This window comes from Nicotiana tabacum, chromosome 4 (assembly GCF_000715075.1).
Source record: "Nicotiana tabacum cultivar K326 chromosome 4, ASM71507v2, whole genome shotgun sequence".
NCBI classification, from domain to species: Eukaryota; Viridiplantae; Streptophyta; class Magnoliopsida; order Solanales; family Solanaceae; genus Nicotiana; species Nicotiana tabacum.
The window spans coordinates 68,470,940-68,498,839 of record NC_134083.1 but is presented as its reverse complement, the minus strand read 5'-3'; the positions used below and the strand labels follow the sequence as shown (position 1 = coordinate 68,498,839).

Genomic DNA, 27,900 nt, shown 5'->3' with positions numbered 1-27,900 from the left:
AACTTTGTATTAGGTTGTTCATGCAGAAGGGTCTTAATTTTCGTATACATTCATGTTTCATTCTTTCCTTAATAACTATAAATAGGAGCCTACGCTTCCTTCCTGGAACAACATACAATAACTCAGCTAATACTTTTCTTTTAAACAACCAGTTATTTAAAGAAGGAATATGGCAGCTATGAAGTTCATTGTTTCCCTTGTTCTGCTAGCAATTGTGCTTCAAAGCCGAGTGATTGAATGTCAGGGACAAATGACTTGCTCTGTATCACTTAATAACCTGAACGTGTGCGCGCCATTTGTGGTGCCAGGGACAACCAACCCGACCCCCAGTGCCGACTGTTGTTCGGCACTCCAGTCAGTGGACCATGAGTGCCTTTGCAACACTCTCCGCATCTCTGCCCGCCTTCCTGCTCAATGCAACCTTCCTCCCCTCTCTTGTGCTGGTCAGTAATATGAAAATGACGATATTAATTTTTTGAGTTTAATATTTATACACCGGCAGTGCGAAAGAAATTTTATACTATCATGCCACTGAAAAATACTACTATCCATTAAAAAGGATATCTTTACACTTTCATGTATATAAGGTAAATCCTAATTTCCTAGGGTGACTTCTGGTAAAGTAACATTCTTACTGCTTACAGTTACTGAATTTTTATTTTTTGTTGCAGCAAACTGAGTCGTCTGATGACGATGCCAATAACCACAGCTATTAGGCGAATAATGTCTAGAGTTCTACGGCAATAAATTATATGCGACCCTCGCTTTCTCTTTTGTTTGCTTTGTTCTTTAGGGAGATGTTTTATGTCCTCTGATCTGCAATTTAGTCATATGATGTAATGTAGGTCAGACAAGAGTACACTGTGTGTTATGTGAAATCAATAAGAGGAAGATGTTCCCATTCTCATACTACGTACAGACTCTTTAAGTTTGATATTTCGAGCTCGTTTCTAAATTTGCGGGGTTAGGAAGGGTTATCCCAATTTCTCATAAAATCTGATATGTCTAACTAATCACAACAAAATTATGCCTTCGCTTTCATATGTTAACTTAAACTAAACATGATTTTACATATGATAGCTTTGTCATGAGAGGCGGATCCACAATTTTAACTTCTAAATTTTAGAACGACGACTTCAAGTACTAATATATAACTGATTCTATATTTAACATTTGTACTAAAGTTTTTAACAAAAATACACTACTTAATCAAAAGCTACTGGATTCGACCGAACCTGCACTCCGGCTTCAAGCTCCTCCCCTGTTTGTCATTTAGAATAAGGAAAAGGGTAATAAAAGGAACCAGGACTCCCCTACTTCCTAGGGCTGCTTAGAGAGCGGATTGTTACGCTTAAAGGTTCGGCTTATCGGTTCTCGGTTTGTAAATGTACTAATTCGCTAGCCAAACCGATAACATATCGGGCAGATTGGTATAGGTTTAGCGATTATCGGGCGATTTACCGGCTAAATCAAATAGACAATGAGTGCACATACCACTTGACATTAAATCACTAAATTTAAATCTTGAATTCAACCCGTTTATATGACGATGTCATGCCCGAATATTCAAACCATTTCGAGAAGTCACTAACTAGAAATTTATGTTTTCTCCGTAGAAGATCTAGTCAGAATGCATATAGCCATATACTAAATTAGTGTTGCGTAGGGCTCTTTTCTTTCTGCTATTGCATTAAGCAATATAGCCATATGCAAGTGCATTTTCACTAACTGGCAGAAGTCACTCGAATTTGAAAGTGCATTTTCAATAGTCTATGATAGAAACTAAGGGTCTACCAAACTATATAGAGAACCAGGTTCTCTATTAGTTTCACATAATACACACACACACACACACATAGCAGTTAGTAAATAACACAATAGAGTTTTACGTGGAAAACTCCCAGCTCATGGGATTAAAAAACCATGACCTACACTCGTAGAATTTCAACTTCACTACTGAGAAAACTTTAGATTACAAACTATTGTAACCTAGGAATTAATTTTTTAATCCCTCACTAACTTGTAATAACTCATATAAGCCCCTTTGTAATAACTCTATTACAAAGCTTACAACTCGACTAACTCTAGCCAAGACACAACCACAAGGTTTATGATTTTACAAAAAATTTCCTACATAATGCTTCTAACTAAGCTAAGTAGGAATTACAAGTAAATCACTTTAACAAAGGTACAACACAACTAAGGATATATAATGACTCAATGCAGGAAACGAGTCCCTCGTTATGTTGTTCTTTGTTCTTGACGCCTTGAATGTCACTTACAAGTTGACAACATACTTGAGAGGAAGCTTGATGAATTCTGGAATGTGCAAGTGTGATGTTTTTCCTTTGCTTCATGTTAATATTACATAAGTGACATCACTTGAATGATGTAAACATGTTTGGTACACGGGCATTCCCCATAAAGTGACTGGTGCACTGTTTTCACTATTGCGTGTGTGCTGAGATACAGTTGCAGCCACTTTACAGCTGTGGGGAGTTGACTGGTACAGCCAGCAAGGGAACTGATATTCATCTGTTGTTTATTTGATTCTGAGTGTTGGAACATGTCCCAGACTTGAAACTTGTTGATCTTGAGCGCTTTGAGGAAGTGGAGCAGGTTCCCCATCTGGTTCTTAACATTAAGTTTATTAGATCATCAAAATATAACAGGACACATAACTTATCAATTTTCTCCTTTTTGATGACGACAAACTTGTAATAAAATTCCCCTTGAGAACCAGAATACCATAAATAGTACCAAAAAAAAGTTTTGTATTCCCCCTGAACCTTGTTTCCCCCCTCTGTTCCCCCTCAATTACTTTTTCCCCTTTTGGCATCATAAAAAGATTAGTAACAAGGAAGAAATAAAAATAAGTCTAGTAAGGTTAACTCATGCCGCATATGTGTACACAAACATGACTAAAAGTAGAGCAGAAGAGCAATGTATGCAAAGCAAAAGGACGGGACATTCATTAACTTTTGGAAATAAACAGGGAGCAGTACCATTTGTTACATAATCATCCACAAAAATAAAACAACAAAAAGAAGTACCAGCCACTAAACATATCCAAACAAAGGAGACCAAAAACAGAGGACAGACAACTTGAACTTGACACTGGGAAGGGAACGATTTTAAGGAGCACTGGAAGGGGGAGGCAGAGATGAAGAAGAAAGAGTTCTAAGGAGGATATCCATTCGAGCATTTATGGACCTTTGCTCAGTAAGTAATCTCTCATTTAGGTCCTCAACCTATTTCCTGAGATCAACATTCTCCTTGGTCAGACGGGCAACCTCTGTGCTTTGTGTGCTTCTGGAACCAGGTGCCTCCTGGGTCAGACTAAGCTGTCCCTTGAGAATAACATTTTGTGCCTTCAACTTCCTTATCTCTTCATTGGAAATATTCTGAGCTTCAATCATTTGAGAGATAGTGGAGTATGAGTCCAATGCTTCAATGAGGAACAAGTCTGCTCGTGATGTAATGGAATATCTTTCTGCACGAGGGAGCAAAACCTTGTTCACCATCTCGAATAAAAATTGGAACAATGGAAGGAGGGCCTTCTTGTGTACTCGTTCCCCCTCCTGTACTGCATCATCCTTCAAAATGATAGTTCTGAAGTTTGATGAACAAGTCCCCTCAATGGAGGATATTCCGTCAGTAGGCACTCCCAAGATGGTTCCCAACACAGCCTCATCCATCACAAAGTCAACACCATTCACCTTCATGCATATGTTGTCATCCTCGACTGTGAAAAAGTCGGCATAGAAACTACGCTCCTCTGCCTCATACACCATAGGACTCTTATTTGTGAACAAATGTGTCCCCTATTGAAAGTCACAGATATCAACCAGTTGGCGTATTCCTATTATGTCAAGAATATCAGGGGCAAATGTTCTGCCTCATAGCACCTTCTGGTTTCTCAGATTTTCCCTTTCTTCATTCTTGGCCACACCTACTTTGGCCTTCTTGGAGGAACCGGGTTCCTTGTTGGCTCCAGCCTTCCGTTTCACTAATTTTCTCACACTTTTCTCTTTCTCTGTAGATATCTCAGACACCTTCTCAGACACAGATTTCTCAAACACTTTCTCACCAGACTCCTCAGCCACTTTCTCTCCAGACTCTCCCACTTCAACATTGCTAACCTCCATCATTCTCGCAGATGACTCTTTCCCATGTTTTGAAACAGTAGGTTTCGTAGAGAACTTACGAATTAAGGGACTGGGTTCCTCCTCCACCTCATCATCAACGTCAATAACGAGTGTTGTAGGCACTACCTCTCAATGTACTAACTTTCCACCCTTCACCAACCTTCTCCTCTTCTTTTATTTCTTACTTTTCTTCAGAGCTGACTCAAGAGCTTCCTTCTTTTGCAGCCTAGTAGTAGGTCTTTTAAGAGTGGGCATTTTTGGAGTTGCCCTTCTACTCCTAGCACTAAAAAAGCTCGCAAGAGCCATATTGTCATAGTCTTCTTCACTACCTTCATTCTCTTCCTCAGACAGAGATCTCATCTCAGGTGTGACAATGGTCAATGGCTCAGCATAGAAATAAGGAGAGGGAGCGGGATCAATACTGACCCAGGGTTCTATTGACGAACAAGGGGTTTCATCCCAAGTAGGAACAGAGGGCTCCTCTTGGGCGGAGGGATCGGGTCCCTCATGTGGTTCCCCAATAGTATTTTCAGGTGCCAGATTTTCGACAGGAACCAGTTCCCTACCCTCTTCCTATAGGCCATCACCTTCCCCTTGAGACCCATTTGTTTCAGACACACCTTCATAACCACCAACCAAACATCCCTCAGTAGCTATTGACAACATATTCTCTAAGGCCTCTTGTTCTTTTAACCCCAAAATAAACTCAGAAGGCACATGAGGAATATTACCTGTATGATCTGCAACATTCAAATCGAGACCTGGGTAGTTATTGCTGATATCACCAGTACGAACCATACCTTGTTGTGCCTCAGAACTCTCTTCCAAACGCAGACTGGAAACTTCCTGATTTTCTTCTCCCTCTATTGTTTCTCTCTCAGCCATTTTTTCTGGCGAGGCAATGGGAGAGGTCATAGCCACAAACCTCTTGGGATTCGAAGTTTTGTGACTCCAATGAGAACCAAAACTTGATTGGGTTGGAGAAAAGGCAGTGGGTGGTTGGGAATCTTACTTAGGGTTTGGACTGGGTGGCGTAGGGTACTTAGACTCTGTTACTGGTGCTTCAAGAGATGAAGACACAGTGTGGACGATACTGGGACATTTTAGGCTTCGAGATTCTTAGACATTATGGAGTGTAGTGAGAGTTTATGAAAGAAGAGAGTGTTTGGTTGTTGAGAGAAAAGGGAAATTTTGGCTTTTGATGTGAACAGTGTGAGAGTGACAGAGTTTGGGTTTATTTAAAGGGGGTGAGGGACCGGTTAGGAACGGGTATTGATTTTCTGGGTAGACGGGTCATTTTATTACGGGTAGGACGCTTGGGTTCTAAAAAGGGAAAAAGGAGAAACTGATATTTTAATGACGTGGCACCTTTTTTAGCCGTTTAAGAAGTTGTGCATGAGAGTACAAAGGAACTACTAATCTGTGTCAAAGGAACCAGGTTCCTTGACAGATTTTATAAATGTAAGCCTCATCCTTTTATCAAAGTGCAATACCATTAACTCCTTGTTTGCTCTGTGATCGCCATGTGTGTCTACCTGTAACGGTATAGAAATGAGTTAGATCTTGCCAGAAAATACTTTTTAGCTGTTTTACCTGTTCATTTCTTTCATAGCCAATCATCAAGGGACTATGTTCTCAGCTTGATTTTATCAACCCAAGTGCCAAACGATTCTTTTCAAAGTGCTCTCTACTCAGTGCTTTGGTGAAGATGTCTGCAATTTGATCTTCTGAGCTGCAAAACTTCATGCAGATAAGCCCTTTTTCAACATTGTCTCTAAAAAAATGATGCCGCACATCAATGTGCTTTGTTCTCTTATGCTGAACTAAGTTCTTTGCCATGTTGAGAGCACTGGTGTTATCACAGAGTAATGGCACACAATCAGAAAATATGCCAAAATCCTCTAACTAGTGCTTGATCCACAACAATTGAGCACCGCAAGAGGCAGCTGCCATATACTCAGCTTCTGCAGTTAAAAGAGCCACTGAGTTTTGTTTTCTTGTACCCCATGAAATTAGACACGACCCAGAAAGTGTGCCATGCCAGAAGTGCTTTTCCTATCTACCAGATAACCAGCATAATCAGCGTCGGCATACGCGATCAAGTCGAAATTGTCTTCTGAGGGGTAGTAGAGAACCAGGTCCTGCGTTCCTTTTAGATATCTCAGGAATCTCTTTGCCAGCAGTTGCCGGATTAGCCTTCAGACTTTCCTTACCCGCCTTTATTGAGAAAGAAGAGATCTAAAGGTTGGACATCCATCGCTGGCAGCCTTCAGATGAGATTCATTTGGATTTGATTGAAACCTGGCACATAGTCCCACACTGAAAACGATATATGGTCTACTTGCTGTGAGATACAAGAGTGACCCAATGATACCTCTGTACATGGTCTCGTTCACAAGGGAACCAGGTTCATCCATGTCCAGACGAGTGGCAGTGTCAATAGGAGTATCAATGATTTTTGAGCTTTCCATTTCAAATCTTTTCAGAAGCTCTTTGATGTACTTCTGCTGACCTATCAATGCGCCCTTAGGAGTTTGCTTGACTTGCAGACCCAAGAGGAAATTCAATTCCCCCATCATGCTCATTTCAAACTCACTTTCCATGAGCTTTGCAAACTCCTCACACAAAGAATCATTTGTTACACCAAAGATGATGTCGTCAACATAAACTTGTACAATGAGCAGGTTCCTCCCCCGTTTCTTCAGAAATAAGGTGTTGTCAATTTTTCCTCTTGTAAGGCCATTTTCTAGGAGAAATTTGGACAACCTTTCATACCATGCATGAGGAGCCTGCTTCAGCCTATATAAGGCCTTGTCGAGTTTAAAACATGCTCAGGATGCGACATTCGAAGCCAGGTGGTTGCTTGACGAAGACTTTTTCTTTTAGAAAGCCATTCAGAAATGCACTTTTGACATCCATTTGGAACAATTTGAATTCCATATGAGATGCAAAGGTAATGAGGATTCTGATGGCCTCCATTCGAGCAACTGGAGCAAAAATTTCATCATAGTCAATTCCTTCTTCTTGATTATAGCCTTGAACTACTAGCCTTGCCTTGTTGTGTTCCCAAACTCATCAAGTTTGTTTCTAAATACCCACCTGGTTCCTATAACAGTTTTGTCAGCAGGTCGAGGAACCATGTGCCATACGCTTGAGACTTGTTGATCTTGAGTACTTTGAGAATATGGAACAGGTTCCCCATCTGGTTCTTAACATTAAGTTTGTTGGATCATCAAAACATAACAGGACACATAACTTATCAGTCTAATACCACTAAGTTAGTATCTGAGATAAAACAATAACAGTTAGTGTCTTAGTGAACCTTCTGATCGTGAATAATAACTGCTACTTTGAGAGCAACCAGAATATTCTGCTAAGTGCTAAGTGTTGACCGCTAAGGGAAATTAGAAATTAGGGATTTAGATTTTAGGTTTACAAACAGTGGAAGTGATATTTAATATAAATAGGGGTAAAAATGCAAATTCTTAATGGTTTAACGGTTTATCCGTAAAGAAAATTGAATAATCCGTCCAAAATCGATAAGCCGCTAATTGTAAAATTTCAATCCGTTCATCAACCGTTAATCCAATAACCTGATAGCAATAAGCTATTAAGTCAATTTTGTGGTTCGATTTTCGGTTACGGTTCAATTTTGAACTGCCCTACTACTTCCCAAAGCAAGGGGAAAAAAGTTTTTAACAAAAAAGAAAAGTGAATGGGTTGCCAACAATTATGAGAACCAAATATAATTAAAGAGTTACTTCTCTTCTGGAAGTTTGTCAGTTAAATCCCTCATATTTGTTCTACTGTATACTGTAGACCCAAAAGAAAAATTAAGAATCAAAATCAACAGAGAGCTTTAGAGTATACAATTTAGAACATCAACCAAATAAGCTAGTTCAAGACCAGGTTGTGATTTGGGGCCAACTTGCCTTCATGGCCCATTGACAACTACAAGACCGGGAGATGTCCAATATGTGAAGATCTTTATGATTGACAACTACAAGTAATTGCAAGTTTGCTTAGCGAAGTGGAACAAATAAGAGTATCATACTGCTAGTCATTTTTTTAATTAAAACTTCTAAAATAGATATTTCAAATCAACTTCGAATGTCACATTAGTTACCATAAATAAATGATAAAATAAACATTATAGTAATGTCAAACATCTTCAGGCATGTCAAAATAAATTGAGAACAAAAGAAATTGAAAATGTCGAATCCGACACGAACAAAACTTAAACATACCAAGGCTCAAAAATAACTACAATACTGAACTAATGACCAGTCCCTCAATTTTGTCTCCCTTATTAAGACCAGAAAAACAAAAAGGAATTATATGCCATCATTAAATTAAAAAAAACGTATGCCATACACGTGGAATTAAAAAAGAAAAACAAAAAGAGAGGAATCAAACAAGGATTCTTTCATTTAGACATTATGATGAGAAAAATATTGTATATTAACACAAAGGTATAGAGAAGGCTGAGATATTGTAATGTGAGGACGGAAGAGTGGGCGCCATTGGAGAAGCACAAGGACCCAATTCTTACCTGTCAAAAGTCGTCCTCTTTTACATTTATAGGGTCCCCAATTTCCAACCACCCTTATAAACCAAGCTCATAGCGCGTCTCGCCCCATACTTCTCTAACCTCGCGTGTTCTTCATTACCACTCTCTCACCAGCAAAATTGCTCTTTTCTCTTCTTGTAATTTATGCTTCTCTTGCAAATTAATTGCAAAATGAATTGCTTATGATACATGGGTAAAGCCAGCAGATGGTTACGTTCGCTTTTGGGCTCCAAGAAATCTCCGTCGTCGGAATCATCGCCGGCGGCGAGGGAGGGAAAGAATAAGAAGTGGGGTCTGGGGAAATCTTCCAATGGTAGTGGGAGAAGCATTGTCGGAGGTGGGGGAACAGAGATTGTTAATTATGGGAATGAAGACCCACCCCCGAGCCCTTACGCGGAAGCGTTGGACGCGAACAAGCACGCGATAGCGGTGGCAGCAGCCACTGCGGCGGTTGCTGAGGCTGCTTTAGCGGCGGCTCAGGCGGCGGCTGAAGTCGTTAGGCTGACAAGCGGTAGTAGGTCCGCAAAGGCTTACGTCAGTAGTAACAGTGACCGCCGCCGTGAATGGGCTGCCGTTAAAATTCAGTCTGAATTTCGAGCTTACCTGGTTAGTAGTTTTCACTTAAATTTTTACTGCATTTATTTTTCTTAGGAATTAATAATTTTAAAATTCTGAATTTAGGAAAATTAGTTGATATTAAGGTTTGATGGTTGGGGACGAGAATGGAGCGAAGACAACTGACAAGTTGCATAGTGACTTCACAATCGCAATGAAATGATAGCATGTGTGGTTTCAAAATTATCCATTCCTTCTTGTCTGTCACGTCACTGTCATTCTTCTTTTAAATCTTCCATTATTCAATTGCTACTCTCTTTTTTTTTTTTGGCTAAACATTTTTGAGTTTCAAAAAAGTATAGAAATTTTCTTCTTTTTAACAGTATCAACACAGAAATAATGCTGTTTATTTTAATGTTTAGAAAAGAAGTTTGATTTGTTTAATTTCTTAAGACTTCTTCATTTTCCTACCTACCTTGACACAATCTATCTACAATAAATAAGACGGGGTACGGACATAACACACCGAAAGGAACGGTGTAGGAAAAGGCAAAACGTGTTTGTTCACTTCCTGAAGTAGGATGCTTAGTGATGCTAGAAATAGCCTTATTTTAATTGTTTTTGTACGTTAACGATATTTTGAAAATATGGGGTGGCCTCATTGAAAAAGATAGTACTAGTAATTACTCTAGAGAATACTGTGGTATGTGCGTTTTGAAATTTTGTTGGCTCCAATCATCTTATGTAGTACTACCAAATATAGGACCTTATTGAACCATTTATTAGAGTTTTCAGATCTGTCTTTTGATTTGTTTTTCTCTAGTGAATTGATTCTTCTAATGTCTTGGTCAACCATAGTACTGGACTAGCTAAATACTAAGGTGACTCATCTTCCTATCCCTTTCTGAAGCGGATATCAGTGTCTTTCACTGCTATAATATTTTTGTCTTCTTCAGGTGTGTTATGAGGTGGTTAAGTGGTGCCAAGATTGACGAAAAGGACTTCCCAACAACTACCCTATTTCTCCCGTGAAGAAAATGAGATGCAGCACTAGGCCGACGCTTTTAGTGGGGCGTGGGTGTTAAAATTAACAAATTACTGATCACTGATGTCCATGGACATATTAGAATCCGACGAGGAATATACTGATGAGTCTTTTGATAATCTTGTTTCTGGAGAGATTTCTATTTAGACAAATCCTACAATTTAGATCAATGGTGCAGTGTACCACTGCACAACTACACTATGTGACTATAGGTGCAGGTTTAATATACATTTTTTTTTTATATTTGAAAATTTTCAGTTATATATGTAGAGTCCGAGAGGTGGAGGACGAATTCAGCTTCAGCTACTGCTGACAATAGACAGCCGCATTGGTGCTAAATGAAAACTTAACATAAAGCCGCCTTTAGACCTGTCTTAAGTGAATTTCATTTTAAATGGTGTCTGTTCTCACTGGATAATACCTACTAGATGAAATTAATATGACAGATGCAGCAAGGTTTAAGAAAAAGATTGATAACCTTTCCGCTGTTTTTCTGTTTGCTCCACATCATTTATCGGCATAGTAGTTTGTATTCAACTATAACTAATCATTTTTGTATCTAGTGCTCAAGTATCATATCAATTTTTGACTCAGGCAACCCATCTGAGATGTGGGATTAAATGAGACTGCAATATCTCTTAGGTGATATAGAATTTAGATTCATGCATGATAGCTAAGATGAATCAACCTTTAACGTTCTGTGGGGCATGTTGCAGGCTAGAAGGGCATTGAGGGCACTGAAAGGACTAGTGAAACTGCAAGCATTAGTCAGAGGTCGTATTGTGAGGAAACAAAGTGCAGATATGCTCCGACGTATGCAAGCCATGGCTCGAATCCAGGCTCGAGCTTCTGCCAACCGGACTATAACTTCAGATCCTCCTTATTCCAGCATCAAAGCTTCACGATTCGAGCATCCTGTAAGTATTATATTTTAGAGATGAGCTCAGTAAAAGCTAGGTTCTTTTGAATGTTTCTTTTGACAAATTAATCTTGTTAATCTCCTTCAATTGATAGGATCTTGAAGTTTACATGGTAGCATGCAGGAATATTCTTAGATTAATACTTTACGTCAAATATTTTGTTCAAAGCAACTATTGACATGGATTAATTTTGAACTTGTACATTGATTGTATTGTATGGTAATCATTTTATCTTCTTCCGCAAATCATTTGCAGGGCATTGCAACTCCGAGAAAATATGATCCCCAACAGTATTCATTCAATTGCAAATATCATGGGCCAAACCTGAAGGTACCACTCTCCAGATTTATATTTTATTTTGTCTTCCTAAGCTTCACACATGGTTGGACCTCGAAAGCATATTCATTCCCAGAGATGTCTGAAGCTCCTAGAAGTAAAAGGGACCTTATACTAACCATTTACGCTGAACTGCTATGCCTACGTTCTCAGTGTGCCATTCTAACAACCAGAGTAGTGGATGTCTTTGCTTATAACTGAACTAAACACAACATGAAAACTCATTTCAGTTAGATGTCCGCCAATTTCAGTCATGCATGCATTGATGCATCCTGAATTTTTTCGTTATTAAATGCAGAAATCTGGTTCTAAATTGAATGCACATGAGAGCTTCGGTCAGGATAGATCGCATTTGGCTTCACAGTGGATACATAACTGGATGGAGGAATGTGCAACAAATGGCTACGGAGACATTTCCCTGCAAAAAGGTGTTGGAGATCAAGATGAGAGCACTGACAAGATACTTGAGATAGACACATGGAAACCTCGTCTAAACCCCAAACCAAGTGAGAAAAACTCTCACAATTCACATTATTTTTCATCTTGGAACGATAATGCACAGGGAACGAGAACTGTCAACTCTATATCAAGGCATTTGGCAAACCATATGAAACCAAATCCTAGTATATCTTCAGGGGAAGTTTCATCTTTAAGGTCACTGGCATTTTGTCAAGAAACTGATCAGTCAGCGGCTTGGACTGTTGAGCGCAGCCCTGGCGTGCACTCCACATTGTCCAGGCCAGGGAGTAGCTGTAGAAGAGGCCCTTCTCCTTCGAGGAGCGAGTGCTCACGAAGCTTGTTCGGGGAGTACCCAGGTCACCCCAACTATATGTCTAATACAGAATCATACCTTGCGAAACTTAGGTCGCATAGCGCACCCAGGCAAAGATTGCAGTTTGAGAAAGTTGGTTCGAGAAAGCAAGTTGATGGACTTGTGGATGCAGATACAAATTCAGAGAAGAGTTGGAGATCACTTGGTAAATTTAGGAGCAAAGCAAAACCAGGATCAGGTCGCTCAGGGACACCTGATCATCAACGTGCTGTCCGTTTCAGCCCCCCCTTCGGCTCGAGACAGTAGAGATGCTTCCTTTGACAATTGCGAAGCAATTTAGTCATGCTGTACAAATTGTAATAGTAAAAATCAGGCTTGGTCTCAATGTAACCAGAGGTAAGTACTTGCCAAGTTGATGCAAGACTTGTGTCTGTAGAGTGAAAAATAACGGGTTTGCAGTTAATTATCTTGTTTGATGCTTGTCTTGGTATGTCTTCTGTTAATTTGTTAATGTTGCTTGTTACAACATTTGATAAAATGTAACATTTTACCGTCACTTGAAAGTTAAGGACTTGTAAAAATGTATGTTAGTTTTACACTATCAATGTGACAGGAGTAACTGTTAAGCATATGAAGCAACAAAAGAATGTTGTTGCTGAGGCACTTTTGACTTCACCGGCGTGACTGGTTTTCCTTCTCAACTCCATATGCATTTTAGTGGAACATATATTACTTTCGAGCTGGAATTCTTTTGTCATATGATGATTTATTGTTAACTCTTAACAAATATCCAGTCAGTTTCAATTTTAAAATCCTAACAGTTACTATAAGACGGCTAGCAATTGATGGTCATAGTAATTTAAGAGATTTTTCTTGTTTTTTTCTTTCTTCCCTTTTTTTTTTTTGCCTATTTATCTGTGTAACGCAGAGAAAAGAAATGTATGGAAAGTCACATTCAGTTTTTGTTTTGCTGTCATTTTTTACATGAACTATGCATTCACGGAGGTATTACCTTTTATGTCTACGCTAAAGTTCTTTACTTTTAAGCTGCCTTTTATTAGGTGACTTTAGACCCCAAATGGTTGCACAATCATTAGTAAAAGTGAAATATTTCTTCCCATATATTTTGGGTCCCATGAGACTGCTCTAAGCCTCAATTAAAGAGGATAGTCCGGTACACAAGCAGGATCCAGGAAAGGTATCCTTAGGAGTGTTATGTAAACAACAAAGATTAGGGCTGCTTATCGGGCGAATTGGGCGGTTAATTACTCTTAACGGTTATCGGTTTTTAAATGTATTAATCCGCTAGTCACCCGATAAGATATCGGGCGGATTGGTATCGGTTTAACTCTTATCGGGCGGTTATTGGGCGGTTTATCGGCCTAATTCAATCTATATTGCGTGTATTAATTGTTTGCTGACCGCCTAACATACAAATTCAAAATAGAAAATTATACATTGAGTCCAGACATACATGTCTTTTAACGCCTACATAAGAATGATGTAGTGTCATGTGTTGTAGAGTGAAAAAAGATGTGGCACAACACTGTTGTTCTTCTATTAAACATAGACAACATGCATTAGTTTTAAAAAACAAAAGCAGAGGTGAACCATAGACATCAACTTAAACAATCTTGTTGTAGGGTGGGAGAATAAGCTAAGCTAAGCCAAGCCTGGGATCTTCTGATGCATAGTACGTAAGGATTCTGATTATTTAGGAATTAGGCGTTAGAACTTAGAGATAGAGTACTGGAAGAAGTGGAAGGGTTTTTGATCTTTAATATATATATATATATATATATATATATATATATATATATATATATATATATATATATATATATTCTTAACGGGTTAACGGATTATCCGTTAAGAAAATTGAATAATCCGCCCCCAAACCGATAAGTCGTTAATACAAAAATTTCAATCCGTTCCCCGTCCGTTAAACCGTTAAACCGATACCAATAAGCCATTAAGCTTCGGTTTCGGTTCGGTTTTCGATTTCGGTTTGGTTTTGAACACCCCTAGCAAAGATCCCGCATTTATGTAGGATCCAGGAAAAATCGTATCATAATATAAATATTAGTGACTATTTTCATAATTTGAACCTGTGATTTATAGATCATACAGAGAAAATTTTACCATTACTCAAAATACTCCCTCCTGTTTGCGCCTCAATTGAAGAATAAAATGCCAAAAATACTAGTCTTTCACATGCTCTTGAATGGGTATTGGCTAAAAAAGGCACTCCTTTGGAACCCAGCAGCCCCACATGAAGCTGATCCCAAAGTTATACAGCTGCACTTTTTACTTTTCTCTTATGTTTTCTTGTGGATTTACCCAAGATGGTGACGTGCTAACAAACAAAATGGAACCCATGGATACTTTGATCGAGGTAAGTAAGGAGTAGCGAAAAAGTTAAACTAGTGGGTTGCTGCCTTTTTACTTTCTCCGTGGGTAAGAGACGAGACAAATTTTTATTCTAAAGAGCAAGTAGATTACTAATTTTTGTCATTTTTCTTTCTTTTGTTTTCAGTTTCATGTAAGGTTTTCTCCTTTTTCTATTTTTTAGTTTTTGTAGAATTTCTTCTCTATAATGCATTGCATAGCCTACTGTGAGTCAATGTTGAGCAATCTACATATTATTTATTTATTCACATCATACTACTCCGCAAAGAAAGTGAACTAATCTTTGTTTAGTTTCCCTTGTAATACAATAGGGGGAGGAAGACATGATAGGTGCTTTAACTCAGCTCGTGTGAAGGTTCATTTCTAGGTAGCAACAATGAGAAAGCAAAGGTAAAGTCCTTTAATAGTATGTGTTACGTGCTACTATCTCCTCCATGGAAAAAAAAGAAAAGAACAACATTTTCAGTACATTAAAAACAAAATACAAACTGTTATATATAGTAAGGTTGCTCTTCTTGATTAGAGTGAAGGTAAGTGTAATTCATTCTTCAGCATCACTTTCCAGAGACCATATTGTTATGAGACACTGCAAAGAGAAAAGAAAAGATTGATCAGACATTGTGATAAAACTATGAAATATTAACCACCAAGGTGTGTGGTGGATGGTTAGAATACCTCCACCTCTTAAGACAAAGTTTTCGGGTTTTCACCCCGGGAGTAGAGAACTTCTTTAACCAGAGCAAATCACGATTAATAGGACCAGTGGACCTTGAATATCGGATGGCTAAACCAACAAACAAAGTATGAAATATTAGGTGATAAGAAACTTATGGTTGTCTTACTTACTATTCACAGTCAGTGTTAGGGTCAATGGTGAAACCAAGAGAAACACCACAGAAACCAGGCAGAGTGGCAATGGCAGTAGCATTTGGGTTGTAAGTAGTAATAAGGTCCATCACGCATCTACAGACGGCCTGGCGCATCTCGGTGGAGCTAGCTATGTTGCTTAGGGTCGTCATAGCGACGCAGCATGGTGCACCTGGAGTTGGATCTGGTGTGCCATAGTTCACAAAGCTGGAGCATGCTGCTACCAGTGCTGTCACTGTGCTACATTCTTCAGCAGCTCCAGTGCCCTGAATTATTATGGCAACCCCCAAAACCATCACCATACACATTACAGATTTCTCTCTTGCCATTTCCTCCAATTTTCTTTACTTTTACCTTCTGAATTTTCCAAGTTACATGGTAACATTTCTTCTACTGGTGTCCCAAATAAATATTAGTCTGGTTGTTGTATAATGGAGAGCGTGTGACCATTTCATCCAGGTTGCATGACTCACTAGTCAGGTCTAACATGCATCCAACACTGGACTCTCAAGGGTTGTTCCATATGTAAGTAAACGTTTAGTCCTGGGCCTAATTAGTACTTCATTTTTCTTCTCTTTGTTCTGTTTATTTCCTTCTTTTCATTTCAAGCCGTAGAATCAACCGCTGATGCTTGTATCAGGGTAGGCTGCCTACGTCACACACCCTTGGGATACGACCTTTCTCCAGACCCTGCGTGAAAGAGTAGCCTTGTGTGTAAGCACAGCAATGAAAAGCGGAATGTTTCGCGCACCAGACTGTCCCTTATTTCCTTCTTTTTATCTCAGCATTACAAAAAAATATAGAAGTAAAGGCAAAAAGTGTTGAAATTGTCAAAAGTCCCACATCGGTGGATGACAATTTTGAATGGGAATTTCACCCTATAAAAGGAGGCCTAATGTTTAGGATTTAAGTACACCTCTCATTTGCCTTTTTTATCTTCTTAAGGCATTTGTATCTTCTCTCTTTAGTATTATTTCACTTGTAATTTTGGAGTGGAATAAAATATTAATTGTGTCCGAGGAAGTAGGCAAAATTGGCCGAATGTCGTAAATTCTGGTATTCTTTTATTGTTGTCTTATTGTCTTGTTTATTATTTAGTGGTTGTCATAATTTTTGGTATAATAGTTGTGACTCATTCACACTATATACATTTGGCTTCCGCAACAATTGGTATCAGAGTCAAGGTACTGTCTAAGTATGCTCTGTGGTTGCAGCATAGTCTGATCTTCCACATCAGAAAAGATCTATCTTGGTAACTGAGTCAAGGTTCTGTCTGAGTATGCTCTGTGGTTGCAGCTTAGTCTGATCTTCCACAACAGAAAGGAAATAATCTTGATTTGTGTCGTCAGCTACTAAATAATATTTGTGTCAAAATGGAAGACAATAAACAAGAAGAATCTACATCAAGTGTCAATAATACGTCATCGTTGGCATCTTCGCTTATGACAAGAATTGTGTCAAATGCGAAATTTGCGGTAGAAATTTTTGATGGATCAGGACATTTTGGGATGTGGCAAGGCGAGGTTCTAGATGTTCTTTTTTAACAAGGGCTAGATCTTGCCATTGAAGAAAAGAAGCTAGGTGTTATTGGAGAAGAAGATTGGAAAATTATCAATCGTGTTGCTTGCGGTACCATTCGATCCTACCTTGCTAGAGAGCAGAAATATCCATACACAAAGAAAACTTCTGCAAGTAAATTATGAAAAGCACTGGAGGATAAATTTTTGAAGAAAAACAGTCAAAATAAATTGTACATGAAGAAGAGACTATTTCGCTTCACCTATGTTCCTGGTACCACAATGAATGAACATATCACCAGTTTCAATAAGTTGGTCACAGATTTGCAAAATATGGATGCAACTTTTGATGATGGTGACTTGGCCTTGATGTTGTTGGGGTCACTTCCTAATGAGTACGAGCACCTTGAAACTACTCTACTCCATGGAAATGACAAAATTTCTCTCAGAGAAGTTTGTTCGGCTTTGTACAGCTATGAACAAAGAAAGGGAGAAAAACAGAAGGGCGGAGAAGGAGAAACACTAATTCTGAGGGGTCGTCCTCAAAATCAAACGAGGACTAAGAAGGGAAGATCCAAATCGAGATCTAGACCCAGCAAAGATGAATGTGCCTTTTGTCGAGAAAAGGGGTACTGGAAGAAAGACTGTCCGAAGTTGAAGAATAAGGCCAGACATAACAGTGGAAAGGCCATTATGGATTCAAATGTAGCTGATTGTGATGATTCAGACTTCTCATTAGTTACAACAGAGTTATCAACATCATCAGACATATGGTTGATGGACTCGGCTTGTAGCTATCATATGTGTCCCAACAAGGACTGGTTCGTGAATTTTCAAGAAGGAGAATATGGAGTCATCCACACAGCGGATAACAGTCCTCTTACCTCATATGGCATTGGTTCAATAAGATTAAGAAGCCATGATGGAATGATCAGAACATTAACAGATGTTCGATATGTACCGGGTTTGAAGAAGAATCTCATCTCTGTGGGAGCCCTAGAATCAAAAGGGTTCAAAATCATTGCAGAAAATAGAGTGATGAGAATATGCTCTGGTGCACTAGTGGTAATGAAGGCCAATCGAAAGAACAATAACATGTACCGCTATCGTGGTAGTACAGTTATTGGGACAACGACAGTGACATCCAGTGATGACAAAGAGGCAGAAGCAACCAGGCTACAGCACATGCGCTTGGGATATGCTGGAGGGAAATCCTTGAAAGCTCTATCTGATCAAGGATTGTTAAAAGGCGTAAAGACTTGCAACTTGGAGTTTTGCGAGCATTGTGTCAAAGGGAAACAGACAAGGGTTAAATTTGGTACAACGATCCATAATACTAAAAGCATTTTGGATTATGTACACTCTGATATTTGGGGTTCTTCCAATACACCTTCATTGGGTGGGAAGCACTATTTTGTAATCTTTGTTGATGATTTTTCCCGAAGAGTGTGGGTGTATACAATAAAGAGGAAAGATGAAGTGTTGGGAATTTTTCTTAAATGGAAGACGATGGTGGAGAATCAAACAGGCAGGAGGATCAAGTTGTATTCGCACAGACAATGGAGGTGAATAAAAAATTGATCATTTCAATAAGGTCTGTGAAAATGATGGCATAGTCCGACACTTCACTGTCAGACATACACCACAACAGAATGGAGTGGCAGAACGTATGAACCGGACTTTACTGGAGAAGGTACGGTGTATGTTGTCCAATGCTGGCTTGGGCAAAAAATTTTGGGCTGAGACAATTACATATGCATGCCACCTCATTAATCGTCTACCATCTGCTGCTATTGATGGCAAGACACCATTTGAAAAATGGTATGAAAAACCTGCTGTAGATTATGACTCTTTGCATGTGTTTGGCTCAATTGCATACTATCATGTGAAAGAGTCAAAATTGGATCCGAGAGCAAAGAAGGCTATATTTATGGGGATTACTTCTGGAGTCAAAGGATGCCGCTTATGGTGTCCAGAGACAAGGAATATTATATTCAGCAGAGATGTTACCTTTGATGAATCTGCCATAACAGATAAGGTGGCAGTTGAAGATGTCAAACAAACTGGTGGTGCATCAAAGCAGGTGGAGTTTGAGGGAAAATTTATTTTTCCTACACAAGAAGTAGAGGAGGAAACTCATGAAGATTACCCTCTGGAAGAAGAGCCAGTAAAGAGGAAGATTCCAACTCAGGAACCTCGACAACAACTTGAATCAATAGCAACCAGCAGGCCAAAAAGGACAATAACGAAACCTGTTCGTCTCATAGAGACGGTTGCTTGTGCAACCTCAATTGTAGCTGATGGTGTTCCTACCACTTATAAAGATACAATCCAAAGTTCAGAAGAAGATAAGTGGAGGATTGCCATGAATGAAGAAATGCAGTCCCTTCATCATAATCATACATGGAAATTGGCCAATCTCCCGAAGGGAAAGAAAATAATTGGGTGCAAATGGGTATTTGCAAAGAAAGAAGGATTTCCTAACCAAGAAGATGTTCGCTACAAAGCAAGATTGGTGGCCAAAGGATATGCTCAGAAGGAGGGAATTGATTACAATGAAGTATTTTCTCCAGTTGTAAAATATTCCTCCATTAGAATTATGTTGGCTTTGGTAGCACAGTTGGATTTGGAACTAGTTCAGATGGATGTAAAAACTGTATTTTTACATGGAAACTTGGAGGAGAAAATCTACATGAATCAGCCAGAAGGATTCAAAGTTATTGGAAAAGAAAATATGGTATGCAAACTTGAAAAATTGTTGTACGGATTGAAACAATCTTCTAGATAATGGTACAAGCGATTTGACAAGTTTATGTTGCGGCAAGGGTACAAGAGAAGCAAATACGATCATTGTATGTATTTGCGCAAACTTAATGATGGTTCCTTTGTATATCTTCTCCTATATGTTGATGATATGTTGATAACTTCCAAGAATTCGGAAGAAATTGATAAGTTGAAGATTCAACTGAAGGAGGAGTTCGAGATGAAGGATCTGGGTGAGGCAAAGAAAATTCTTGGCATGGAGATAATAAGAGATAGACGTTCAAAGAAACTCTGTTTATCTCAGAAAGAATATTTGAAGAGAGTACTACAGCGTTTTGGCATAGATAAGAAGACTAAGCCAATTAGTACGCCACTTGCTCCCCATTTTAAGCTAAGTACTACTATGTCGCCAAAGGATGAAACTGAACAGGAGTATATGTCAAGGGTACCATACGCAAATGTTGTTGGTAGCTTGATGTATGCAATGGTTTGTACGAGACCTGACATTTTATAAGCTGTTGGAGTTATTAGCAGATATATGCATAATCCAGGAAAGGAGCATTGGCAAGCTGTGAAATGGATTCTACGGTATATTCATAGTACTGTAGATGTTGGGTTAATTTTTGAGCAGGAAGGCAATCGGTCTGTAGTTGGATATTGTGACTCAGATTTTGCGGGTGATCTGGACAAACGAAGGTCAACTACTGGTTATGTGTTTACTTTTGCAAATGCACCAGTTAGTTGGGAGTCTACTTTGCAGTCAACAGTTGCTTTGTCTACAACAGAGGCAGAGTACATGGCTATTACAGAGGCTGTGAAGGAGGCAATTTGGCTTCAGGGGTTGCTAAATGAGCTTGATATTGAACAAAAAAATATTATAATTTTTTGTGATAGTCAAAGTGCTATTCAATTAGCGAAGAACCAAGTTTATCATGCAAGGACGAAGCACATTGATGTTCGGTATCATTTCGTACGAGAAATCATAGAAGAAGGTGGAGTCACGGTGAAGAAAATTCATACTACGGAGAACCCTGCTGATATGCTGACAAAAGTGGTAACTGCGGTCAAGTTTCAACATTGTTTGGATTTGATCAACATTGTTGAACACTAAAGATTGAAGATGAAGACACAACCAAAATTTGTTATTGAGAGAAAATTGAAGATGTGGAATTTTGCCAAGGTGGAGATTTGTTGAAATTGTCAAAAGTCCCATATCGGTGGATGACAATTTTGAATGGGAATTTCACCCTATAAAAGGAGGCCTAATGTTTACGATTTAAGTACACCTCTCATTTGCCTTTTTTATCTTCTTAAGGCATTTGTATCTTCTCTCTTTAGTATTATTTCACTTGTAATTTTGGAGTGGAATAAAATATTGATTGTGTCCGAGGAAGTAGGCAAAATTGGACGAACCTCGTAAATTCTGGTGTTCTTTTATTGTTGTCTTATTGTCTTGTTTATTATTTAGTGGTTGTCATAATTTTTGGTATAATAGTTGTGACTCATTCACACTATATACATTTGGCTTCCGCAACAAAAAGAAGGCAAATATGCTTCAAAAGCCGTCTAATTTTATCCAAGGCAAAATTATCAACAAGAATTATCTAATGAGAATCTGTCTATTTAGTAGGGGGGAAACCGTAATAATGACACGAACTAAATCTAGATATCTAGTGCTAAAAACTAAAAAGAGGAAAACATGCTAAAAGAAATAATGATCTAATGACTGCTTCACAGGCCAAAGTGGAAAATTCTTCAAGCCAAACTTTGCAACCATCTCTAATTTCCGTCACACTTCCATTTAGAGGTGGGAACACAGCTTAGGTAGTGACACCAGTGACAATGATCATATCCATTAGCCCCTCGGAATAGCATCACAAGCCCGACAATAAACCTGCATTTTGAAGCACAAACAGATAATCTGATCAGGGGCATCCGATATTTCTTTCAGATGAAAAAGAAGTATGACAAATAGTAACTGTATATACTCATAATACTACTTGTAGAGCCAAAGTAGAATGTTAAGACTAACCCTGCTACCAGCAGCATCAGAGAAAGCAGCCCCAATACGTATTGGTAACCCTTGTATTTGGAATTCACACGAACACCAGCTGGACGATTCTGACGTTCCATCCACCCTAGTTGAGGATGTGGAAGCAGAATAAAACCAAGGAGAAATCCAGTCAAGAATCCACCAATGTGAGCAAAATTATCCACATGAGGCAAGATTCCAACTGCTAGGTTGATCACAACTATCACCAAAAGCGTCAACAGTGCACAAACCTATGGAAACATCAAAAGGACGATAAGCAGAAATGGTGCAACGTTCTTATTCCACCCTATAGTTTCTAATAGGGACATTATCTGAACCTTTTTTCAAATTAAATTGGCTTAGAAAATGATTCCTGTAACCATTGTTTTGGAAACCAATGACTAGAATTACAAACCTTGTTCGTGTAAATTGACCAGTTCGTGATAAGCTCCGAAAGCATAGCGCCAAGTAGGCCAAAGAGTGCCCCTGAAGCACCAACAGAGATGCTCCTCTGAATAAACAAGGAAGAAAGTATGCTCCCACCAACACCTGAAAATAAGTATATAATTCCAATGCGCACTGCAAAAGAAAAGACCAGTTTTAACTGAGTATATAATTGCATTCAGGAGGCAAGTGAAAGAATTCAGTATAAAAACGAAAAATATGAGAGGGAAAATCCAAAACTGAGAAGAGCATAACATATAACATACCAAAGCCACATTGTTGTTCAAGGCGTATGCCAATAATTACAAGACTCAACATATTTGCAATCAGATGAATAACACCAGCATGTAACCAGATACATGTGATAAGCCTCCATCCTTGATGCTGATGGACCACTTTCTTCCACTCAAGAGCGCCCAGCCTCTGTAACCTTCAGCAAGAACAAAACATATATTTTACCAAAGGCATTTCTCCATCCTAATATAGCAATTTATATTTTGGGTAGAAACACTTTAAACTCTGTATATCCGATAATTTCTTAAACACAAAGGAGAAAAAGAATCACTTCCAAAAGCACCAACTCAAGAAACCAGAATTAACATAGATGTAGAAAGTAAAACCTTAAATAGCTAGAAACACTGATGCCTTGTCAAAGTTTGCTCTATTCAATAAGGGAGAAGTCTTTGCATGCACCAACTTGAGGCATGCAAATAAAGAGTAGGGATAACTCCCTCCAGGTGCACTCAAATTGGAGGAAGGACCCCATAATAAGTTTCTTCAAGAATTGCTGGATGTTAGTTAACTCTCTGATTCCGCTATGTGCAAAGCACATGAGTAGGTTGACAATCAGTGTAAAAATTCTCAAACTGTGATCAGGGGAGGATTTAGGGGGACGGAAGGGGTTCACCCGAAATCCCCTTCGCCAAAAAATTACACTCTATATATAAAGCAAAATCTATTTTTTACCTTTATATATTATGTTTTGAATTCCTTTGACACAACCCAAAAGCATAGCTTAGTGGTCAAGGGGGTTCAAAACCTTGATGAGATAATTGGTTCAATTCCCACTAGCTACAATCTCTTTTAATTTTTTAACTTTTTTTTTAACCCCCTTAATGGAAATCTTGCCTCCGTCATGATTCCAATCCTCTGTATCTATTAGCTGACCAGTTTAGGATAAATGTATAGCTGACTTAATATATCAGTCCATCTTTGGGCTGATTGAACTCAAAGTCGTAACAAGTGGAAATAACTAAATGAAAGTATTACCACAATGAAAAACATATTCGCCCCATTAGCATGCATATAACGGAGCAACCAGCCCCCTTCAACATCTCTCATAATGTGTTCTACGCTCTTAATCAATCAAACCAAAGTCCATAAAAATAACAAATAAATTTCCTGGTCCATGAAGATGTAATTAAATTTATATGGGCCATGTAGAGGAACTGGTGCATGTGACATGGCCAATGTTAAACAGCAGGAATCTGCTCACTAGTCACGTCAAACAGCAAAGAAACACAAATTTCACATGCCTAATTCAAAGCCAGAAAAGTCCCACACAGCAGGTACTTCAACCAGGTAATGGGAAGCTTAAACAAAAACTGCACAAATATTCAAGAAATAATTCATATTGAAGCCAACCCTTAAGCAATCCTGTAAATTCTAGGGTCGAAAACACAAGAAACAGTTACTGAAAAGAAAATCCTATAAACAGACCAAATACAGCTAGGAATTGTATCTCCACCTGCTTAATCCTATAGTAAACAAGTTAAAGACACAAACTTTAACCAAAAAAAAGTCTCAAATTATCTCAAGAATACATAAATTTACAGAAATTGCAACATGGGGTATTAAAAGAAAATTAAAATTGATGCTTACGTTGAAGAAGAAGGACCAAAGAGAGGATTTTCTCTTAACGGCTGGAAAGAGAACCTTCCAAGAAACCTAGCGACACAGCCCGAATTATCATGCTTAGGGCAATTGTTAAAATACATGACAACAACGAACATAACAACGTTAGCCACCACAAACAAAGGGATCAACCAAGAAATCCATGTTGTATCTCTGTGATCTTCAACTGCATACGCGGAAGCATAATTCCTTTCCCTGTCTTTTTCTCCCCTACTTTCTATATCTCCTCCTCTCATCTCTCTGTCGTTTTCTTGTTTTCTTTTCCGAACTTTTAACTCAAAACTACTGTTATATATTTAAATACCTAACAAAAGGATATGTTAGCGTTAGAATTTGATGGAGTAAGTAATGGGGTTTAATGGGGGGAAGAACGTGGGTTGTGTAAAGAGAGAGAGAGAAACAGGGGAGTAGTTGTTAATATTGTTGTTTCTGCTGATGAAGTGAAGATCGTGGGAAAAAGCAAGAGAGTGACCCACGGATAATGGGATTATGACTTGATTTTAGTCAGTTTAGTGCGTTTCAGTTTTGTGGTTTTGTTAATATATCTTGCTTAATAGAGTGTTATTAAGCAAATTAATAATGGGTGGACCATTAGAATTTATAGGAGATTAGAGAACAAAAAGAGTTTTTGTTTAACCCAAAAAGCTACGGAGACTACTTTGGGAAGATTTCTGAAACCGGTAATATATGGGTTTTGGGCTTTTGATTAGACTTGCTTTTATTGGAAATATTCGCATTTTTGTAACTTTTTATATTATTAATATGTGAAAATAGCATCCGTTTTTGGACTAATAATTAAAAAATAATCAGTGTTTGTAAAATTATTGAAACAAAATCAATATTTTGCTGTAACACGAAAAGTTCCAACATAATATACTGGAGATTGGTACACCCTGTGTATGAACTTCCAATATATTATACTGGAAGTTCACATGTAAAAAATTTGAACTCCAATATATTATGTTAGAATATTTTCTGAATTTTGAACATTGTTTTCGTTCAGATTTATCTTTACATGAAAAGTGACTAAATTTCGATTAATTTTGAAATTGTGGCTATTTTTAAATTTCACTATTAATCGTGGTTACTAAAAATAATTGTCTCAAACTATTTTTCTCTTTAGATGTTCAAGACAAAGTTATATATCTTTTTCTCTTTTTATCCTTAGTAATAATTATTCTTGGGGACTATAAACTCCTAACTTTATTCAAATACCAATGAACAAAGATTAAATATTAATATATAAATAAGGATAAAGTAGTTAAAATCTCATTCTAATTAATTTTTTATAAGGAAAATGTATAAGAGAATCAATGACAGATAATATTAGACGGATGGAGTAAAACCTTATTTTTTTTTTAAGTAACTAGATAAGCCGTTATCAAAATTGAGAAGGACAACTGGCGAGGAAATTCAGGAAACATAGTAACAAAATACATGGTGCATGACGTGATTGTTTATCGGGATATTGGTCACGGTAATCATTCGCAGCTCAAAACAAGTTTTAATTGGCCTGGTATGATTCTTTTTTCTTCTTCTTTTTAATAATTTAATTTAGTCATAATAAAAAGAAAGGTTCTTGTAATAATTCAAAATTTGTAAGTACAAGCATGGAAGAGCGAAGCGTTATAGTTTTATTCATAATAATTGATTTATGTTTTAATATTTCTAGCTTAATAAAGATTTACATTTGAAAACACATTCAAAACTCTAACCGCGGAGGCATTCTTCCCCTTGCCTTGGCCTACAAATAAAAAAATGTGCATTATAGCCTATGCATGCGAGCAGCTTCACCACTTGAAATATTTATTGCACGGTCTCTGTAAGTTAGACCAGTTAGGCTGCAACACTAAGCCACAAGAAAATCTTCCAAGTCTTGTCATGTCAAATAGAAGATGGAGATGAATAGAAGAGACAAAAAAAGGAAGCTTGTAGATGCCCAAAGAAAGAAGCATATCCTTATACTATAAGATATAGGAGTATCATATTTTATTTATCATCCGTGGCTTCCAGGATAGCATTTCAAGTTACGTGTCCCAATTGCAAGGAAACAGTGAGAGGGGGTTAAGCACAACTTACAGCTATTTGTAACACGTGAACGCCTTAAAACAAACTAACTTGATTCCTTTTGCACCTTTGTTAGTTGTTATTAGAGTTTTTTGGCAAAAATAACCTTGAATTATAGCCCAAACCTAAAGTACATCCCTGTGATGTTTTAGTGAAAAAAAATATCCTTAAACTATTTAAACTATTGCAAGAATCATTCTTTCCTTAATTTTTGTCAAGAAAACTAAGGGATAAGCAAAAGAGCATGCCAAACACGTGAGTTTTCCCCTAAAATTTTCAAGAATGCCCCTCCTGTCCATCGTCTTCCACCTTCACAAAAAAAGATCAAGGCATCAAAAAATAAAGTTTCTTTCCATATGAACTTCAGAGAATTATCTAGGGCATATTCCCGAGCAAAAAGAGAAGCAAGGGCTATTGTTTCACGCCTCACAAACAAGGTAAAGAATCAATAGTCAAAAAGTTAGAGATTTTTCAATTCTATTGAGATTTTTGCTATATCTCAAACTGAATTAGTTGGTTAATGTATTTGCTTTTTACCGTACGTCTTCTCACTTTAATTTGACAAAGATTACTGCATGTGTAAAGGACAATTAGAAGTAACCAAGTCCCTTACTTGTTTGTTGAAATGTCAGAAAGATATACTAAATTTTTTTTCCTCGTTCTGGTTTGAATAAACCCAATGTTGCACTCATTTTGCCCCCAAAAGAAAATATTGGAGAAGAGGATATTAGTTTAGAAGTTCTTCATCTAGAATTAGAATTGTTAGTTTCAGAAGTCTACATTCGATAACTACATTTTCTGCCGCAAAAGAAAATATTTTTCTAGTTACAAGTTTACATCAAAGACCATTTCATTCGGAAAGATATTTAAATTTTTTCTCTTTGTTGCAGCAACGGTGGAATAGCATAATGTAAGATCCTTCATGTGATTCAAAATCTCTCAGGAAAAGTGGTTGATCGCGAAGTATAATTTAAAGATCGTTGCAACAATGAGAAGCAAATTGGAGAAATTGGATGTCGCGGTTAAACAAGAGCAACGAATAGTCTTAAAATTCGAGAGAAAAATTGAGAAATGAAAGAGAAAAAATTGAGGCAAAATCTGATTGTAATACTCGTTTATTTGCAGTTTTATATTAAATTTGTTATGTATGTACAAGTTCAATAAAAAGTAGTCTCGTTGCCTAAGAGTATCATTTTGTTTCTTCTGACAAGTGCACTAATACCACTAATTCTGTTATAAGAAAAATCAAATTATGATGGATGTCTATCTTCCTCCATGATCTTTCTCTCAAATGCTTAATGACATATTGAATGACACATTTCTTCAGTTTTCATGCCTATATAAAGGCATTGTAATAGATGGAAAGAACATACAATTTAAAAAGAAATAAATTCTCTTCCTTCCCTCTATCTCCATTTCTTGTTCATATTTTACTAAATTGCTTTTATTTCATAACATGTTATCAATACGAGACTCTACCGTCTCAATAAGCTCTTTGAGAAGACTAAGGTATAATTTTTCTCCTCTTTTAATTATGACTG

The 27,900-nt window shown here is 37.8% G+C and overlaps 3 protein-coding genes and 1 long non-coding RNA gene across 4 annotated transcripts; 2 read left to right on the top strand and 2 right to left on the bottom strand.

Annotated features, from left to right (window-relative positions):
* Positions 1-8,575: 8,575 nt before the first annotated feature.
* On the top strand, positions 8,576-12,927 carry LOC107814228 (protein IQ-DOMAIN 24-like). Its single transcript, XM_016639603.2, has 4 exons — positions 8,576-9,324; positions 11,035-11,235; positions 11,494-11,568; positions 11,873-12,927. Exons 1-4 carry the CDS (start codon positions 8,908-8,910, stop codon positions 12,650-12,652), a joined length of 1,473 nt encoding a protein of 490 aa, XP_016495089.2. The 5' UTR covers positions 8,576-8,907; the 3' UTR covers positions 12,653-12,927.
* Positions 12,928-15,057: 2,130 nt separating this feature from the next.
* Positions 15,058-16,142, bottom strand: LOC107815778 (putative non-specific lipid-transfer protein 14). Its single transcript, XM_075251158.1, has 2 exons — positions 15,602-16,142; positions 15,058-15,341 (listed from the first exon to the last, which is right to left on the bottom strand). The coding sequence occupies exons 1-2, from the start codon at positions 15,949-15,951 to the stop codon at positions 15,332-15,334; spliced, it is 360 nt and encodes a 119-aa protein (XP_075107259.1). The 5' UTR covers positions 15,952-16,142; the 3' UTR covers positions 15,058-15,331.
* Positions 16,143-21,453: 5,311 nt separating this feature from the next.
* On the bottom strand, positions 21,454-24,856 carry LOC107814237 (RHOMBOID-like protein 3). Its single transcript, XM_016639612.2, has 5 exons — positions 24,260-24,856; positions 22,645-22,808; positions 22,350-22,513; positions 21,935-22,185; positions 21,454-21,796 (listed from the first exon to the last, which is right to left on the bottom strand). Exons 1-5 carry the CDS (start codon positions 24,526-24,528, stop codon positions 21,682-21,684), a joined length of 963 nt encoding a protein of 320 aa, XP_016495098.1. The 5' UTR covers positions 24,529-24,856; the 3' UTR covers positions 21,454-21,681.
* Positions 24,857-26,431: 1,575 nt separating this feature from the next.
* LOC142180209 (uncharacterized) lies at positions 26,432-27,541 on the top strand. Its single transcript, XR_012708374.1, has 2 exons — positions 26,432-26,796; positions 27,250-27,541. It is a non-coding gene; the product is annotated as an uncharacterized LOC142180209 (long non-coding RNA).
* Positions 27,542-27,900: the final 359 nt, after the last annotated feature.